The following is a 20593-nucleotide window of genomic DNA, read 5'->3' as shown; positions in this document are numbered from 1 at the left end:
GCAATCTAACCCACAAGTTTCCAATTAACAACTTCACCCAAACCTGAAAACTACAGTTACCAGGTTCAGAAAAACCCAGCATTTTCAAACATAGTTTGAAGTTGGTTTAAGATCCTGGCTTGTTACAATGCTGGTGGGCCACAGTTTCTCAGTTTGCATGAAGGGGAAAACCAGGAGTAATTGGAGACTTCTCGCTCTGGTTGTTGTGCATATTAAGCTGAGATAGGATTCTCCAAACCAAGGCAACCATCTAAAATGGTGCCCTTCAGTTTCCACAGTATGCCTGCATGAATAAAACAAGTGTACCTTTCACTTTTACGGTGTAAAAGGCAGCTGCATCTCCACTCCTCCAAAATATTTTGGCACACTCTTTCTCAGAATGAGGCACAAAGAGCACATCGTGAGTCAAACTCCTCTCTAGCATTCCAAAAATAATGACGTTAAGCACAAAGAGGACAATTCTTTCTTCAAATGTCTGGACCTTACAAAACAAATAGGGGTAGGGGAGGGAAGAAAATAAGAGAAAACAAAACATTCTGGTTTCCAGTAAAAGTGCTTTACATTTGTTGGTGTTGGTGATTCGTGTGATGTTAAAATATCTAAGGAGGTAAGGTTCAGCAGGACAACAAAAAGAACACAAATTTGCCCAAATATATAAGATTTGCACAGGAAATATTCCCAGATTACACATTGTGTAATAAATATGGTTGGAAAACAAGTAAGATTATGACAGAGGGAATCAGGGAAAAAAACTGCTGGAAAAGGTGGTTAGGAAGAATTCTGAATTCTTCTTTTTATCTTTTTTTATAATGCTTTTTTACTGGCTTCTATGTTATACCACTGTTTTATGAAACCCTTTTATTGCCTTTTGGTTGTACTTTTGTATGCCACTTAGAGATTTTTAAATATTAAGCAATTTAAGTGCTTTTAAACAAATATTTTTTTATTTTATATTTTTAAAGATATTTATTAAAGTTTTACAAAAAGAAGAAAGTTACAGAATAAAAGAAAACAAAAAGAAAAAGAAAAAAGAAAAAAATACAAAAAATACAAAAATACATAGAAAAAAAGATACAAAATACAGAAAAAATAAATAGAAAATAGTTAAAAACAAGTCAATCTTTCCATATCTTAAATTTTGTTTGCTTATTTCCCCGACCTCCTCACACCTCCCTTTTTTGTATTCCCGTTCACATGGTTAATTCAGCAAATCCTTACCCTCTTTCTTTTATCTTAATTCTATATCTCAACATATTATAACTTTATATTTTCATCCGTTATCAATCCATTTTTACATATTCTTATTAACCTTGTTGCTAAGGCCGCTTGATTTCAATCCAACATCATTTTAACATTCATTAATTTTACAATGTTTCTGCAAATAGTCTTTGAATTTCTTCCAATCTTCTTCCACCGACTCTTCTCCCTGGTCCCGGATTCTGCCAGTCATTTCCGCCAGTTCCATATAGTCTATCACTTTCATCTGCCATTCTTCCAGGGTGGGTAAATCTTGTGTCTTCCAATACCTTGCGATGAGTATTCTTGCTGCTGTTGTAGCGTACATAAAGAAAGTTCTATCCTTCTTTGGCACCAATTGGCCGACCATGCCCAGGAGAAAGGCCTCTGGTTTCTTCAAGAAGGTATATTTAAATACCTTTTTCATTTCATTATATATCATCTCCCAGAAAGCCTTTATCCTTGGGCACGTCCACCAAAGGTGATAGAATGTACCTTCATTTTCTTTACATTTCCAACATTTATTATCGGGCAAATGATAGATTTTTGCAAGCTTGACTGGTGTTATGTACCACCTGTATATCATTTTCATAATATTCTCTCTTAAGGCATTACATGCCATAAATTTCATACCTTAAGTGCTTTTAAATAAATAAAACACAAAACAAACTAATTTGCTCTAAAGTTATCAGACATTTGCACATAATAGACTTACTGTATCAAATCAGTTGGGGAATATGTAAAAGAAAGAGTTAGTCAGAGAGGTATGTCAAACAGCATTAAAATTAAGAGGAAAGCACAGGAAGAATTTTAGATGAGAGAAATCCCTTTAAACAAGAACTCCATAAAATAAATGCAATTTATGTTTAAATGGTCCAAGACAGAAGGCATTTGTAAATGGGTGTGTAAGTAACACACTGTGCCAAAGGTTAATAAGGCTGGCTCTTCGCAACAGATGGCCAATCAAGCAGTGCTAATGGCGCTGGGCTATTATTGAAAATGAAATAACTCCGTTATCTGATTGTCTCGCCTAGTACCTGGCCAAAGGAGGCAAAGTGGACAGAAATGGAAAAAGACAAACCAGCAGATAAATGGAAATGGGGCTGAGGAAGATTACTCGTTTTTATAATGTGTGGAACGTGGAGGCATGGATGGCAATGGGGAAAGCTGAATTATCCATGGAAAAACATTTAGAAAGATGCACCCCGAAAGGGCAGAAATGCCTACAGAGTTGTGTGTTTGCATGTATATATGTATATACATATGCACACACCCTAATCTTCCTCCAAGGTCATAGCTGCTTCAGGCCAAAATACACATGATATGGAAGACCTATTATCAGATCTCCCAACATCTCTTTCTTAGCCTTAAAATCAGCTGCAAGGATCCCCAATGTGGATTGGGTCAATGGAGCTGTAGGTGGGAGTGAGAAAAGGTGCACAGTGAGCTTAAACCTTTCTCTTGCGCCATTTAATGACGAACTGCAGACCACTGCTCTATCTATGTGGCAAGTGAAAAAGATACGTAGTTTGGCCCATGCCTGTAGTTACCATCCAGGCATTGCCTACGGCAAGAACTGCTTAGTTAAATAGCATCATGAGCCTTCAGAGACCATTCTCTAAGCTCTGGAAGAGGATTGGCTTATTCTTTCCTCCATCTGCACTGCTGACCAACCCCCTGAAGCTGGCATTAGCTCTGCTAGGTACAAAAATACAGGCACAGCTGGCAGAAATGACTGGCAGAATCCGGGACCAGGGAGAAGAGTCGGCAGAAGAAGAATGGAAGAAATTTAAGGATTACTTACAAAAATACTGCAATATTAATGAATGTTGAGTGATGTTGGATTGAAATTAAGTGGTTTCTAGCTGTAACGGTACAAAAGAATATGAAAAAATTGTTCTTTTTTTCTTTGTATATAAGTAAAAGTTTAAGTTATAAAAATTTAAGAAGATGGATAGAAAAGAAGGGGTTTTTTAGCTGTAATGCTATGAGATAAGGATTTGCTGGATAAACAATTTGAACTGGAATACAAGAAGGGGAGGCATGAGGAGGTCAGGGAAATTTATTGAAAAATAAGTTATGAACTCTATGTGTTTTTATTATTTTTTCTTTTTAATTTTTTTTCTTTGTTTGTATAAAATGGAAAATTCTAATAAATATCTTATAAAAAACAAACAAAAATACAGGCACAGCACTGTTACCCGAGGAAGACTGCTCCCCCAGCACAAGCGATGGGATTAAACTGCTCATGGGAATGGGGTCGAAATTTAACAAAAACAAAAAGAGATTCCCACATGGCCATGGCTTCCAGTCTCAGAACCAGTAGGATGTATCACTGGTTTCAAAGCATCTCTGACACTCGGTGCACTGTGCACACTGTGCACACTCAGGGAGTTCCTGCCCCAAGCATGGAGCTGAAAAGAAGGTCAGGGGCTCACTTTTATAGTCACACTGTGCCTTGAGCTTGGTGTATTGCCAGGCAATATTCCATCCTGCCTCCCCTGGAATAGGGCAGTCAAAGCCAATGGCAACTGCAAATCATAGCTAAATACCAAGCCTAGTCAAAACTTGTAGATGCCTGGCCCCAGCATTGAAGTTTTGGTGAGATATATATACATATACTTTGAATCTGGATAAACCAAAGCCCTGTAACCAGTAAAGTGAGATGAGCACCGCAACCCCAGAGTCGTCCACGACTGGACGGTCAGGGGTCCCTTTACCTTTTATAACCACCTTCAAAGAATGTATGCGAATTAAAAGTATGGGGTGACATGTGTGCCAGTTCTGCCCCCATGTCTGTCCCCTCCACCCCTAACCTTCCCGCACTTAGTAGGAAGGTTGAGGGTGGAGTTGGCAGGGATGGCCACACTAGGGATGGGACTAGCATGCTAAGTCCTGCTACATTTTACGCCCTCCCATGTTCTCTGAATGCTTTAATAGGGTCTAATTAATCAGAAATGTGCTTATCAACAAACAATTCCATAAATGGTTGACAGTTCTAGCATCAAGGTACCACCAGCATGTGCTGAAAACTCAAAAATGTTATGCCTTCAGGAGAGTTTTCAGAGGCAAGAGTTTTGGTCTGTTCCTGCTACTACTCCACACCATTCCAAAATATTCCAGTTTCTCTGAAAAGCTAGATATTAAGGAAATCAAGTCATGTATAGGTTAATGTTTCATATAACCCATTCCATAATGTATCAAGTGGGGGCACTAAGCATCACTACCCTATTTAAAAAAACCAGCACACAATCAACTGAGACCATCTTGCTGACAGATATAAAGGTTTTTAAGTAAATACCTACCTGTTTCAGCCCCTCCCGGGAATGATCAGCCGTTTTCATTACATCTTCAATAAGCCACCAGGAACTATGCAAATAAATTGCTAACACTAAAAAAGAATGAAATGAAGAGGTTTCATTGAAATGGTTGCCACCATGATACCAAGAGCTCATACAGGGTTTCAGCTGTGCTGTCTTCCTCTTGCTGTTGTCAGTTATTTCTGTTATCAACTATCCATCAAACCACCCTTTGTATTGTAGGATCCCAGGGAAGTATACAGATGAAAGAATTCAAATCAATATAAATAACAAAAGGAAATCACAGCAGCAACTATAGAACCAATTCAGCAGCAGACATAGAATTAACCATACCTAGGTTGGCATGCCTCCCCCCAAATGCCACTGGAAATAGATGTGTTCCTGTTGACAATGGAAAATAATCACCAAGGAAGGCAAAAGAACCTCCAAAAGTATTTATCACCACAGGGAAGACCCTCTTTCAAGTCACTTTACAATGGGTCACACCAGTCATGTAGTATAGACATGGGCTTTTTTCTGTTTATTTAAAACATTTTATAGCACTCTTCCATCAATAATCCAAGGGCAGCTCACAACAATAAAACACAATTTCAAGAAAATCAATGCATTGCAATACATCATAAGCCAATCGCCACGCAGACTGGGTATTTATAACCTACAATGGCGGGGTGACCAGGCAGGCCTTTTCTAAGCATCAGGCAAATGTCTGTGTTTTTCCAAATTTTGAGATGAAGTTCTCATCCCAAAGCACATACATTTTAAAAAAATCATATTTTAGGATAAAAGACACTTAGAAATGAGTAAAATAGATCACACATTTAAATACAATACATGTTTCAATGTAAAGTTTTGTTCAGATTTTTTAAAACACCCACCTTAACTCAGAAAGAGGCCAAATAAACTTATAGCTGAACACACGCAAAATTGTCATAGACCATCCATTGCTACTTAAAAGTCATCTCCAACACCTTGAAATGAGTACAGAAGACAACAGGGAAACAACGCAAGCAATGTTTTTTTGTTCTTAACTGTCACTTCAATCAAAGAATACTTCCAGAAAGAAAAATACAGTTGTGTGCATCAATGGAAGATCTACATTACTGAGTGAGATAAAACACACCAGGGAACAGAAGCTATACAACATTTAATGGTGGAGGGCAGAATTTATGTACCAGTAAGTGAAATGGAAGAAGTGGTGCATTTCAAACCGCAAAAAGCTTTAACAGGAATGTCATCAATTGCCTATGTTAGCCCCGAGACTGTACAAATGTTCTAATGCACATATATAAGGCTGGTTTCTCTGCACTAGCTCCCAAGTGAGCTTGAAGGGTAAGTGCAATCAGTTAGTTAACCTATAATTTGAATAAATTATTAAAGCATGCACCAAAATGTGTTTACATGCAAGCTGTGAAAGAAAGGGAAAAGGGGAAGCTGCAGATGCATAATTACAACTAGGCCCATTTCATTACATATTTCACACTCCCTTGCAGAGGGTTTTCATGTGTTTTCTTTATGAAGCATGAGCAGCCCACAAAAGGTTGTATCCAATTGTAGCTCTACATAACTCGTTCTGATAGCGCAAGGATATATGCTTGCTCAACAGAACTTTATCTTCTCCACTCCCTGTGCATTGCCTAAATCTGTTCTAGGTTCTCCCCCAAGCCTCTGGAGCAGATTCAGAGAGGGCATGGGGTTTGCACAGAGGGTGGGCATGAAAATACCATTGCCCAAGCATTAATACTTGTACTATTAGAATGAGTGCACTGGGTACTGCTCCAGAACTCCATCTTCCCACACTAGCCAAGAAATAGGCAATTAGCAATGGTGAACAAGCACCAGGCAAATGGGACAAAAGGAGTCCAGTGTCAATGAGAGCTGTGTCGATTTAATAGCAAGCAGGGTTTGGCTCTGCCTAAAGAAACTCTATGCAAAATACATGGAACGACTTGACTTTTTTATGGCACATTTCCTGTGCTATTCAATAATTTAAAGGAACAGAGGGAAAGTAGTCCAGTAAAGCTGACATAGCAACTGTCACATCATATTGCTTGGATTACTTTGCCTGTACAGATCTCTTTGCGGAAGGAGAGGGAAAGGCTTCTCCATATCCCATATGAAGGTATATTCACCATTAAAGTGGTGGCTGGTACCCATTGGGACTGCTGTGGCAGAAGGCAAGGAGGCCAATGACAGGCGGAGTCGACTAGGTCTGGCTTTGTCTCCACCCTCCTCCTGCTGCTGCCTGTTGAGGTCCGCAAAGGCAACACTGAGAATGCAGAGGAGGAGGAGGAGAAGGAAGAGGATAGCCAATGTCATCCACTGGACTGGCTGTAAGAAGGCAGGCAGGTGGGAGTCGACTAAGGACACAGTGTGGTTGGTGGGGCAGTGGCCCATCCGCCCTAATGGACGAGCCTCCACTATTAATATAGTATAATAATATAATAAACAGATTTTCCCTTAGTGCACTTAGGTTCCCATCTAGCCAACTCAAGTCCCCACTTAAGTCCCCTTAGCCCACTTAAGTCCCCACTCAGCCAACCTAAGTTCCCACTGAGCCCACTTAAGTCCCCATTTAGCCCATTTTGAATGCAAAGAAGTCTTACAACACCTTTGTGACCCTCGTTATGGAGAAGGGCATATCAACACCGACACAAAAAACACTGAGAAGAGAGAAGGAAGGGCCTCAAATGCTTTGGACCTGCTTGTGAATTGACAATAGGCAAGACCTTCACTCCATTGTTTTAGAAGACTGGTGACAACTTTCTTTCATTTCAGCAAGCCTACCCAGACATATAATTTAGTTACTTATATTTGTTTTCAAAAAAATTATATGTGTTTTATATAATAATAATAATTTATTATTTATACCTCGCCCATCTGGCTGGGTTTCCCCAGCCACTCTGGGCGGCTTCCAACAAAACATTAAAATACAATAACCTATTAAGCATTAAAAGCTTCCCTAAACAGGGCTGCCTTCAGATGTCTTCTAAAAGTTTGGTAGTTGTTTTTCTCTTTGACATCTGGTGGGAGGGTGTTCCACAGGGGAGGTGCCACTACCTAGAAGGCCCTCTGCCTGGATCCCTGTAACTTGGCTTCTCGCAGCTAGGGAACTGCCAGAAAGCCCTCGGCGCTGGACCTCAGGGTCTGGGCAGAACAATGGAGGTGGAGACGCTCCTTCAGGTATACCGGACCTTGATAATTATTTTATGCCTATTTGTTTTTTAATAGGCTTTTTTTTTAATTTTACCCAGGGCTTTTTTCCAGCTGGAACGCACAGGAACTCAGTTCTGGTGCCTTTGCCATTACAAGAGAGGCATTCATGATGAGTTCCAGCACTTCTTTTTCGAGAAAAATAGCACTGATCTTACCTGCCATTTTATTATGTACACTGCTTAGAGAGTGTTTTTCACAGACCCTAGGAGAGGCAGGAGGCCATAGTTTCCACTGGTGGAAGTCTTCCTAGCCTTTATTTTCCTATTGCAAACTTAACTGCAGTGCCTTCAAAAACTGAAGTGGAAAAGATAAACTTCTTACCTATTGCATGGACTGCAAACTTTTACACCTAGTTTTGTAATTCAGTGTGAAGGTATTATGGCACACAGTGTACCACAGAAGTACAAGGAGAACATTTTGAGTCCAAAACTCATTTATAAGTTTACTCTTCTCCATTACTACAGACTGATGTCAGGAAACAGTTTGTTCTTTTGTTCCCATTTATACCTTATCACAAACCATTACCATCCTGCAATCCTGTTAAAGCAGGCTTAAGGGAGATCTCAATCACAAGGTGTCTAGAAACAGTGATAATAAAATATTTGGCGGAAGGCTGTAACTTTGGTTCTCAGTGTGGCTCAGTTAGCAAATCTCAAATAATGGCAAATCAGTAGACAATTGAGAGAAACTGTGGAAGAGTGGGAGGGAAGTTAAAAATGGTATACAGTGGTACCTCAGGTTACATATGCTTCAGGTTACATACGCTTCAGGTTACAGACTCCGCTAACCCAGAAATAGTACCTCGGTTAAGAACTTTGCTTCAGGATGAGAACTGAAATCATGCTCCGGCGGTGCGGCAGCAGCAGGAGGCCCCATTAGCTAAAGTGGTGCTTCAGGTTAAGAACAGTTTCAGGTTAAGAACGGACCTCTGGAACAAATTAAGTACTTAACCCGAGGTACCACTGTACTGGTAATATTTAAGTAAGAATTCGTACAGCAATTCCACAAAGCTCATGAATATTTATGAGAGTGCATACGGTATAGACCCACTGCCAACACCCAAGTTTCAGTTTAAATAGGAAACACATTCCTAAAATGCATTTGCCACGTTTCAATATCTGAAAAATATTGAGAGATATTTGTTTCAGTGTTCATTTAAACAGTAGCATAAAGTAACGCTGCTTACCTGTCCACTGACATTGGATCTGCAGAGAACCTGGGAAAGACACTACTACCTTTTCTCCCAATTTCTCCATACTTTTGCATGAAGGTTCCAAATTCCTGGCAGCTCCAGGTAGGGCAGAGACTCCTGCCTGAAACCATGGAGAGCCACTGCCAGTCATTGTAGACAATACTGAGCTAGATGGTTCAATGGTCTGATTTCAGGATAAGGCATAAGAATAACTGTGTATCTTATTGTTGAAACCTGCCCCAGGACATTATGATAAAGGGTCGGTAAGAAATCAAATAAATGAATAAGGTTTTTCATGTATTTGTTAGCAATAGTAGTAGTTACATTTATATTCCACTCTTCATCCAAGAAGGTCAGAGCAGTTTACATACAACTTTCACATGGCCTCCCATCCAGACCCTTTTCATGGCTAGACTGCCTTAGCTTCAGCAGCTGAATCATATCATATGCCTTCAGATCATTCTGTGAGCCATGCTGCAAACTGGAGGAATAGGGTAAGCCACTCACCTGTGTTCTTATCTTGTGGATCAATTAAAACCAGAAGCTTATGTTTGCTGTCTTCTTTATACAGAGGAAGGAAGTGCATCAATGGAGCCTCAAGTTTAACCTGTAATCAAAGCAGTTATTTGCATTCATAATCTGCAACAAAAAGTAGGACTGCAGTTGCTGTTTTTAATTAATAGCAAAAGTCCAACTGTATAAACTTGGGATCTGTCTATGGGAAATGGCATTGAGGTTCCAAAACTACACAAGCACATAATTGTTATAACAAACCAGGATCAATCCAGTTTCAAATTTTGGTTTGTTAACTGTGGTTTAGACATACCAGTTTCCTGTATTTTTACATAAAAGAGCCTGCAGTTTTCTTTCAAACCACAAACAGAAGCTTTAAACTTCCTTCCCTCATTCTGGAAAGATGGAGAAGCACATGAACACAGGCATTGTCAAAGTAAATAACTGCTGGCCAGAAAACATTTGTTATTGGTAAACAAATATAGAAAGGTAAATAAATACTGTAGTAAAATAAACAAATAGAAAACAATGGTTTCCTGTCAGTTGTGAATCAAGCCTAAGTGTCTTATCGGCTTAGAACACTATAAAATTATTACCACTGCATAATAATGGTATCTATAAATGGATCATAGCATTTATAAAGTAATCAGTAAGACTAGGCTGCCCCACTTTGTAACACTCTGTGTCACTTTTTGTGGGGCAGGGAGAAATTCCTAATCATGTATGAAAGAAGTATCCTGTGATTTTAAGGTGGTTGGCCAACCAAATACAAGTCGGCATTCTGGGTGTTGGAACTGACCCCCCCCCAAAAAAAAAACACCACCACACACACCTCAAGTAATTATATGATCAATTCAGTTTGACTCTCTGAATAATCAAGAATAGACGTACCTACTCTCCTTTAGATAAAAGCCATTACCAATGTTATGTACTGAGTTGAATAGGATCCAAACTGCAGCAGTCTGATTGGTCCTAGAACAATAGGATCCAAAATGCAGCAGTCTGATTGGTCCTAGAACAATAGGATCCAAAATGCAGCAGTCTGATTGGTCCTAGAACAATAGGATTCAGAATGCAGCAGTCTGACTGGTCCTAGAACAATGCAGCAGTATGATTGGTCGGCAGGAGCCACCAATCCAGCTCCAGATAGAAGTGAATCCACAACCTGATTGGCTTACAGGAGAATTCCGGAATTAGCCAATCACGTGCAGCCCATTGTGTAAATAATGTATATAAGCAGATAGTTTGAGGGGACTTCCATTCCCTCCTTACCACTATGAGCTGAATAAAGAGCATGAAATCCACTCTCGACTCTGAGTATATTTCAATCAATTTGTTTATTTCACTTTTTTTTTCAAAGAATGTATGAAAGTTTAAAACTGGCTTAGGCAAAGATACTTGAGTTTAATTAAAAACGAACAACAAATTCAAAACAGTGAGGGCAATACCCAGGCCCAAACTGGTGAGGTGGTAGAAATGAGGGGAAAGGGGGTGTTTAATTATAAGAATCTCATCTCATGCTTGGACTGAACATCATCTCAGTGTAATCCTCTTCTACCATAACATTAAGCCAAATACCCAGATTTCTTTGCCACAGAAATTGGGAACATTTTGATTTTTCATCACAGAACTTGATTAGCAAACTACCAAATCCAAGTGTTTGTTATAACTGGGATGGGGGACAGGGCTGAAAGAAACAAAGGGAAGATGTTCCTGAGAGGTCTGTTTTCACTCCACCCCCCAAATGCAGCAGAAAATTAAAATAACATTTAGGTTCTGATTATAAACCACAGAAACCAGCATACTTATAAATCACAGCCAAGACTGCATCCTTAGCTCACCCTATTGTGTCTCGCTTTTGTAAGGATGCGGCATCACTTAGCGTGCTAAGCTCCTCAGTCCCCCTTCCCCCTCTCCCCAACTGAGCACCAGATGGGATGCTAACTCTGCATCCAGGCACGACAGGTTGAGCTAAGGACAGAACAACAGCCTGAACCCTTTTGTGTGTGTCTCTCTCTCCCTCCCTCCCACCCCGCCTTGTGTTTTATTTAGCTTTGGAAGCAGTTCCGTTCTTGAGACGCCAGAGGGCATTGAAAGAATGTTTTATTATGCCAGGCATCCTTTCCTCTCAGGCTAAATAAAAACTCACCTTAGGTACACAGGTTTCTCCACTCACCCATGGAAATGACTACAAACCATGTTCCAAAACTGCATGAAGCCATGGTTTCAGTTGGCTTTTTTAGTTGCTCCAGCTCAATAAACTATTGCATTTATGGAAGCCTCCCCCACCCACTTGTCTTGCACTGTGAAGCAGTGGCGCGGTGAAAGGATGCCAAAAGGATTGAGGGATGGGAGAAAGACTTAAACATCCCATTTCCTTCCAGCTGGGAACAGCCTGCATTGCAGACTTAATCTCTAAGCATTTTATCTCGTCTGCATCAACCCTTTTTGTTCAAACTTTCCATGACAACCCAATGCACATTAGAAAACGCAATTGTTAGAATAAAAACACCCTCTGGCACTGAAAGCAAATCAACTGTATCCAAGCAGTTGCAGATCATGCAATAACAACTTTCAATCTACAGTGTTAATGTCCTCCCAGATCAGGATTATGGGGAAATAAAATCTGCAGCCAGAATCCAATGAGGTACTTCAGTCACACACCCAAGCGTTTCTTTGCACGCAGTGGGATTGTTGACATTTTTAATTGAACAGTAGATACATTCATCCCCATGTCATAACAAATGCCGCACTGGAAAGCCCCCTCAGTTTCATAAGAGGCTTCCTATACAGCATGGACAGGTCCTGCCTGAGTAGCAGAAATCAAAAGTACCTTTGGACACACCAATCAAGTCAGATGTAGCCAGATGAAACAAAAACCCATGATCTGAGCAATGCTGGCTCCAGGATCGAAAGGCCTACTCTTTGCAAAGTCCCTGGAAGTGGCCATTTCAATTTACCACAATTCCACAAACTGATGCTGTCAGGGGCATTTTGGGAAACTGAAATTGTTCTTGTTGTTATTGACCCTCCCATCACCCTAAGGTCCCAGGGTGGGTTGCAATATTAAAACGCAATACTTAAAACAGTTTAAAACAACTGACAATCACAAAAATAAGCTGGGCCCTAAAAATATACACTACAAATATCAAAAGCCAGCATAAAGAGGTGTGTTTTCAGCATTCTCTGGAAGCTGTATAATGAAGGTGCCGGACGCACCTATGTGGGGATGGAGTTCCACAGTTAAGGGGTCACCACAGAGAAGGCCCTCTCCTGGGCGACCACCATGCCAGCTTCTGAGGGTGGAGGAACTACCAAGGGGGCTCCTGGCTCCTTCTGCCAACCTCAGAACCTAAGGTGGTGAGTAGGGAAGAAGACAGCCTTTGAGGGATTTGGGTCCTGAGTTGTTGAAGGCTTAAAACACTAATGTGAGCACCTTGCATTGGGCCTGGAAATGAACAGGCAAGCAGCGCAACTGTTTCACTGCAGGTAGGTCACTGGAATACCAAGGTGATCTACGTGCTCCACAGCGATGGTGAGGGGACTCAGGAGTGAATGTGTCAGCAGCTCGATCTCACCATTCCACAGGGAGAAAAGAGCATCAACAGGAGCACCAGCCATGTCTAGTGGAAAGATTCCATCATTCTCCGAGAGAGGAATGACCCAACGGTTCCACCACCCATGCAGAAAAGGGTAACTACATTCAGCCCAAAGCTCACCAGGGAATTGTCCGTGCTGTTGTTGCTCCCTGCTGCTGCTGCTGCTGCTGCTTTGCAAAACCACAGCTGAGGCAGGGCAGCAGGACAGGCTTTAGCTTGAATGAGCCATAGTAACATAAGAAGAGCCTTACGGGATCTGGTCAAAGGCTGATCTACTCCAGCATCCTGCTTTCACCAAACAGATCTTTAAAGGAGGCTCTTAAGCAGGACATCAGTGCAATAGCACTGTCCCCAAATGCAATTCTCAGCAACTGGTCTCCAGAGACATACTGCCTCCCATGCATAGGTAGAGGATAGTCATTGTAGCTAGTAGCCTCTGAGGAAGGTGAATTGTGTGAGAAAAGTTAGCCAAGCATGAGAAAAAGGAATTGTTGCCAAGACAGAACGCAACCTTGTAAGAAGCTGTGTGTCAAGAAGCTTATATCTCCTGCTCCTTCTTGCCAAATGTATCCTGGGAGCTGTTTCAGCTGAAATTGCTTATTCAGCTGTACCGAATACTGTAAAAATACTCACTTTTAGTAATGGCAGCAACTATGGGCTTGTCCATGCTTGTCCCATGCCTAGAAAGCACAGGTCTGAGCAATTTCTCATTAACCCTGCTGCTTTCCCATTGAAAACCCGCTCCTTACCACTGAATCGGAGCAAACGTCAAGCTGCAGAAAACCCAACAGATGTTTGCTTCATTTCAGCAGTAAAAAGCAATATATCCCTGGAGGAAAGGAGTGGGGAAAGCAGAAATGTGGACGAGCCCTATGTTTCAGAATTCTCTCCAGCCAGCTGCTGTACTCTGAAGAAATCAACTGACTCCTGTTCGGTGTAGTCTATTCCCACTACACCACTGATAAGCTTCATCCTCCATGAATACTCTTTCAAAGCCATCCAAGTTGGTGGCCGTTACTACAATTTGTGGGATAGGACTTGACAGGGTGCTGAAGCCCAAGCAATTGCTTCAGGAAACCAGTTGCTGAGGTGGGATTAAGTCAAGTAAGCTATTGTAGGCAAACCAATGGGCTCATGTTTCAAAGCCCTCTCTAAAAGGCAAGGAAAACAGGCATGGACAACACTAACACCTACAGCTGGCAGGCAATTACACAACTCTGGATTGATCTGAACTGATTTACATATTGGAAAACTGGGCTTCTGTCCCTTCCTGATCAACAGGGTAAATAAATTCTATTTGCTTCATTTCAAGCTCAAGATTCTGCACTGGAGAAATACTTTACCATAACTCTAAATGGATATGGCCAATAATGGCCTTTGCCTGGCCTAGCAAGTAGTTTTTGCTTGTTTTTAATTTCAGCCCGTATGAATTTAAGTTATTAAGTTGCATTTTGCCCACTTCTGCTTTAGAGACTCTTTCACTCTCATCAAGAAACTAAAAAGTCATAGTTTGGCTTGAAACATGTAGTGATTTTTAACTCCATGGGACTAGCCAAGTCATCATTACAAAGAATTCTGGGCAAGGGTGATTTCATTTTGCTACTATCTAGAAAGAAGAAATAAACTACACTTACTTTCCCTCTTCCTGGAATAGATAAAAACTCAACAGCAGATGATGGCTCCTCTAAAATCTTTGTATAATATGAATGAGCTTCTTCTTCCAGAGCCTCGGGTTTTCCACCTTTAATATCCACTGGATAAAGATGATCTAGGTGAAAGGAGAATGTTAAATATTGGCCTGTTTATGTGTACTGGTCAAACACAACATGAGTGTCAAACTGTGCTGTCGGGTATCATCATTGCCTTGTGAAGAAAATACAATGAAGTTCTTCACACACTCCTTTATGTAATAATAAGAATATTTTTAAGCAGTGCTGTGGTGATTTACTATTAAATATGCTACTTCTCACTAGGATTGCAACACTTAATAAATTAAGTGGTTCGATTAATAGATTAAAAACTAAAATGAACTTTAACACAAGTAGTTATAAAAATTTCAGATTCCATGTGCTATCCTAAAATATATTATTTCATTTTCTTACTTATGGATGGGGAACTGTGGCCACTGATGGACTCCATCTCCCATCATCCCTGACCATTCGCTATGCATGCTTGGCCTGATGGGAGCTGGAGTCCAACAACACCTGGAGCAGGTGTGGGGAATGCTTGGTTCTCCAATTGTTGCTGAGCTAAAACTCCAATCATCCCAGGGCAATGGCTACATTTGCTAAGGCCAACAGGAGCGGCAATTCAGCAACATCTGGAGGGCCACAGATTGACCACACCTGTTCTAAGAGAATGCCTGCTATATACACACACATGCTTCATAAAATATGCATTTCACTCAGAGAGCTATATAGGATGATTAATAATTATATTTAAAATAACAAAAGAAAGTATATTTTGCTACAGAATGGTAAAAAAAAAATACTGAATATTTTTGTTTAATTGAGTGACAGCCCTACTCCTCTCCAAACTCAAACTTTGACCACAATGGTGTACAACTTTTTGTAGGATCACTCATTCTGTCTCACATAGGAGGGCCTAAAATGAGAATATATACAAGAGTATATATAATGAGAGTATATAAAGTGGCAGCAAAACTACAGGAACAATTTTGCTCCTCCACAGTAGCCAGAACCACAAAGTAACTATAACATTTTCAAGGAAAGGTAGAAAAATGTATCTACCTAATTTCTTATGTTATAACAAAACCACAGCAATAACAACTAGCTCAAAATGGCCTCTTCTTAGATTTCTGCATAAGCAAAGAATTGAGAATTTCCAAATTGGCAAAACAAACCTAAGAGCTATTTCCTTCAAACGTGCTCCACTGACTAAAATCCCTTTGGTTTTCAAAGCTTTCAACCTTGCAACTGAGATACATTGCACATTAAATAATTTGTCCACTACTGTACATTCAAAGTCTTTGATTATGGACATTTTCTAAACAAAGTAAATGTTTTTGCAAGAAATGGAATATATATTTTATATCTATTTAACTAATTTAACAGATCTGTTAAACATTAGTGGGGAAGTCGGGTGGAGGGGAGATTTAGGCAGTGAGAGCAGGGGCAAGTGTTAAAGCCTCCCCCAATCCGCCACACCGAAACTGCTCTGTTCCCAACTGTTTTGAGTGAAAACTTTATCTAAGAGGGTTATTGGGTCACCTTTACACCCATTTTCCTGCCACTACAAAATGCCATTCAGCAGGATAGGCTTCAAAATTACTTCCTGGCCTTCTCAAGCTACCTTCTTAAGGCCTAATATTTCCTAGGAATATTAGCCAGAATGGTGGGTAAAAGGTAAAGGTAAAGGACCCCTGATTGTTAAGTCCAGTCGCGAACGACTCTGGGGTTGCGGTGCTCATCTCACTTTACTGGCCTAGGGAGCTGACGTTTGAGGGCAGACAGTTTTTCCGGGTCACGTGGCCAGCATGACTAAGCTGCTTCTGGCAAAATCAGAAGCGCACAGAAACACCGTTTACCTTCCCACCAGAGCGTTACCTATTTATCTACTTGCACTTTGACGTGCTTTTGAACTGCTAGGTTGGCAGGAGCTGGGGCCGAACAACGGGAGCTCACCCCGTCGCAGGGATTCGAACCGCTGACCTTCTCACTGGCAAGCCCTAGGCTCAGTGGTTTAGACCACAGTGCCACCCGCGTCCCATAGAATGGTGGGTAGCGAACCTCAAAATAAGGCAGGCCATATTAACAACATCTGTGTTTGAGACTGTGAGCGCAAGCATACTGGAGTATAGCATACAAGAGTAATCACAATCTGAGCAATACAACACCGGTTAATTTCCACTGCAAAGCGTAAGTCAGCACTTTGTACTAAAGAAACCGTGGGGTTGGTGAGGGGATATAAGAGAGGGACACAGGCCCTCCTAGAAGTATGTCAAACAACCATATTAGGCAAAGGGGATCCACTCCACATTAGGAACAAAATGAGACATCATTATTATTTAATGCGCTAATAAGATATTTTTAAATAGAGGAATGCTTTGCAGGATTAATACCAATCTTATTTTTAAAGTCTTTATGCACAGATTTAAGTTCTGGGTATGTGTTCCATAAACAGCAAAATGTGTGGCATTCCATCTATGAAGCTGAAAAGCACCCTGTATTCTATCCCAGTAATGCCTGAATTATGGATACAGCATTTTGTTTGTCCCTCCTGTAAACATGCTGGCAACATAAATCTCTTAACCTTTCAAAATCTCTTAGCAAGTACAGTATTCTTCACAGTGGTTCATTTGAACTTGTGTGATGATGATCAATATATAGAAATACAAAAAGCACAGAAAATATCACAGGGCAATATTCTTGCACCCAACATACTAGGCAGTATAGAATCATAGTATAGAATCACAGAATTGTAGAGTTGGTAGCGACCCTGAGGATCATCTAGTTCAACTCCCTGAAATGAAGGAATATGCAGCTGTCCCATACAGGAATCGAACCTGCAACCTTGGCATTATCAGCAATAATGTTATTCATGTTCTGTTTAACCCAGCAGAAAATATAGTGTCATAAGTTTAATTTACTTTCAAATCTGGGTATTTAACTTTTCAGTAGGCGAGATGGCGCTGCATTTGCCATTCAACTTCTTCAGCATGTCTGTTTCTCAAAATGTAAGATGAGATACAGACACGTGCCACTCTTCTTTCTAAAATATTTTGAACTGCAAAAGCAGATCTCATAAATATTCTGTTTCCATAAGCCCAAAATGTTTTTATACATGACAAAACAACTCTTGCTGTTGTCTCACAGAGTGATGAGAGAGAAGTAAAAAAAAATCCAAAAGTTGGGGGTGGGATAAAATTTGCCAGTTTCCTTTTTCTACTTAGATACTGTTTTCTGCAACTGCCTGGGTTATGGAGTGTCTCTTTCAACAGCTCTGTAACTGGAGATTCCAAAATTCCAAGGAGAACTTTGTAGCCAATTTAAATTGCTGGATTACATTTAAAACAGCTATTCATCCACAGCTACGTGTTAAGAGAATATTGAGCCAGAAAAGCTACAATGAACCAGTTTGAATCTATTTAAAACAGAACAAACTTATATGACCGTCACCAACAAAGGGGGGAAATGAGAGTAATAAAATATGAGGGGTTCTCTGCAACTGCAGAAAAGATACGGTGCAACCATCCAGAGAGTATATTTAGAAGAAGAGGCCTCTTGCATTTGAGAGATTCCAGACATTCTAGCCGTTGCATTTCTGCAGAGCTGAGAGGGACTGCCATCTTAAATAACCCAAGCTGGTAAACAAGGTCATGACATCACATAGGCTGATTCTACAGCAACAATGTCAACAAAGGTCTCAAAGCAGCAGGTTGCAGCCTCAGGTCTTTTACATGTAGTAATTAGCTACATTCACACCAAAATATTTCTGTTGAATCTAAAGGAAATAACATACATAGTTTATGTCCCTGTCTAGGAGTCTTCTGTTAATCATGAAAAGACCAGTTTCAGAAAGGAAGAGAGAAAGAGCTCCGTATCTAAGGCACCTAAAAAGGTGTCCTTTCTTCAATTAAAATTAGCACTGAGATCTTAAAAGCAATCAGCCAATTTCCTTTTTTGGATGACTTATTTCTGGACTTGTTTAACTGATTTTAACAACTGCAAACTTAGGCTTTTAGGTACAGGAAATCACACCTTCATGACAGAGGTTGGAAGAAGATTCCTAAGTTTTTTTTCATATCCTTTATTCTACAATACTTTACAATAGCTTCCACCTTCCAGTACAAAAGGACATTTTGTACTTACTGTATCTATCCACCTGCAGAGCATCCTAAGCATCTGCCACAGATCTGCCTAAATTTGGACAATAAAATTGGTTATCCAGAAAAAAATTCACTGCCCTAAATTAATTGAGAACTGATATAGCATGCTTGACTTATATTTAGGAAACAAAACTAAGCCTGTAATTCTATACTTGCTTATCTGTAAGTAAGCACCACCAAACTCAATTGAACTTACTTCTGAATAGACATGCTTAGGGTTACACTGTTTAAAAGGTATCCCATTTTAATTTGATTGAACTGAATGACTGAATGACAACTCAATAGCATATATTTCACTTGCATTAGATTTTAAAGGAGGAAATGATGGCTCAGAAAATTGTTGGAGGGGATGCGCAGTCAAAGGTACATATTTCCATATGTAGTGGTGTTGTGACATCATCAAACCCTTCTGGAATGCTCTCTTCAAATAAATAAGCTTGATATACAAGAAAACAATTGAAATGTCCGCTGCAATAGCACCACTTGCGCTTAGGATCCTGTCTACTCGTGATTATCCTAAAGATGACCTCTTTAGCCTTTCTATTGACTGCTGCTTGTATGGAGACAGCCAGATGTTGGAAAACCAGTGATGGGCTGAACAATGATTCTTGGTATGACAGACTATGCCAGGTGAAAGCAGCAAAGGGCAAATGCTATCCATATTCCTTTTATAGCATGTGGCAACTGTTTATTGAATACATACATAGTTCAGGCTGTGGCAGGAATCCACCCAGCACTCATGGGAAAATGTGGTGTGAGCTCTTAGAGTTATCGAATGAAACTTTAACACATAGCATGATAAAAAGTCTGTAATTTTATCAGGACAAGTTACTTGTTTACTGTTGTAACAATTGTTTTCTCAATATTTATCTTCTGCACCATGAAAATAAATAAAAACAGTATTTTTTAAAAGAAAGGAAAAAAGAAAATTGTTGGCATAAAAATGCTTAGCATGCCATAAAAACTTTGCAGATAAGCACATTTGCTTTCCAAAGATAGTCAGCTGGGGGGGAAAAACCAATCGCAACTTTGATTTTAGATTCAACTTGTATTCAAACTGCCAATCAAACTGCAAGGAATTTTGTGAAATAGGACACATACTAGAGTTAATTACGGTGGCCTCCAAACTCACTTTGCTTGAGATTTAAGATGGATGGAAATGGCATATGTTGACATGATTGCTTAATCACTGCATCATGTAAATCCCACTATAAAACCACAGTTCTGATTAACTGTAGAATAGTTATTTACTGTCTTGAACTAAAATTATGGTCATTCAAACCCACATGCCTAGATCACCTCATTACTGATTCAGCACGGCCTGAAGCCAGCAGGAAATATTATTATTCCATAACCAAAAGAATTTTGCCTCTACAGTACAACAGGAAAAACACAATGCTTTTATGTAAAATCCTGCAAGTTCAATAAAAAGGCCATCAAGCTGTCATGTATGTATTTTAACCAATCTTATGTTCCAAACCTCTGCAAGCAAGCCAGATCTCTTTCAAGAACTGACCACACTTAAGTTTATTTGCTTAAAGCTGTTCTTAGTGGAATTTCAAGTTATAGAAACTACCAACTCTCCAAATGAAAGTGCCTTTAAGAAAACCTTCAAATTCTCCTAGTGTAGTGGCTGATGTGGGAAACAAAGAGGGCAACTCATCCTTATGAT

At 40.1% G+C, this 20593-nt stretch overlaps 1 protein-coding gene and 1 long non-coding RNA gene across 3 annotated transcripts in view; one reads left to right on the top strand and one right to left on the bottom strand.

The window, feature by feature from the left end:
• The window catches only part of LOC310749837, an 807599-nt gene that overhangs the window by 685741 nt on the left and 101265 nt on the right, over positions 1 to 20593 (top strand). The window lies entirely within an intron of this gene.
• LOC310749607 (protein FAM169B-like) overlaps positions 1 to 20593 on the bottom strand; it is a gene marked incomplete at its 5' end in the record, with an annotated part of 59410 nt that overhangs the window by 23356 nt on the left and 15461 nt on the right. For both annotated transcript variants that reach the window (XR_014541682.1, XM_083586862.1), the window contains 4 exons: positions 307 to 481; positions 4542 to 4627; positions 9469 to 9568; positions 14708 to 14841. Coding sequence is in view for 1 of the 2 variants with exons in the window: in XM_083586862.1 (XP_083442988.1) it covers positions 307 to 481; positions 4542 to 4627; positions 9469 to 9568; positions 14708 to 14841 (495 nt within the window). The remainder of the gene's footprint in view (positions 1 to 306; positions 482 to 4541; positions 4628 to 9468; positions 9569 to 14707; positions 14842 to 20593) is intronic.

This window comes from Podarcis filfolensis (assembly GCF_964270895.1).
Source record: "Podarcis filfolensis genome assembly, chromosome: 14".
In the NCBI taxonomy this organism is placed as follows: domain Eukaryota; kingdom Metazoa; phylum Chordata; class Lepidosauria; order Squamata; family Lacertidae; genus Podarcis; species Podarcis filfolensis.
The sequence above is the reverse complement of the archived record's forward strand: the minus strand, read 5'-3'. Positions and strand labels throughout refer to the sequence as shown.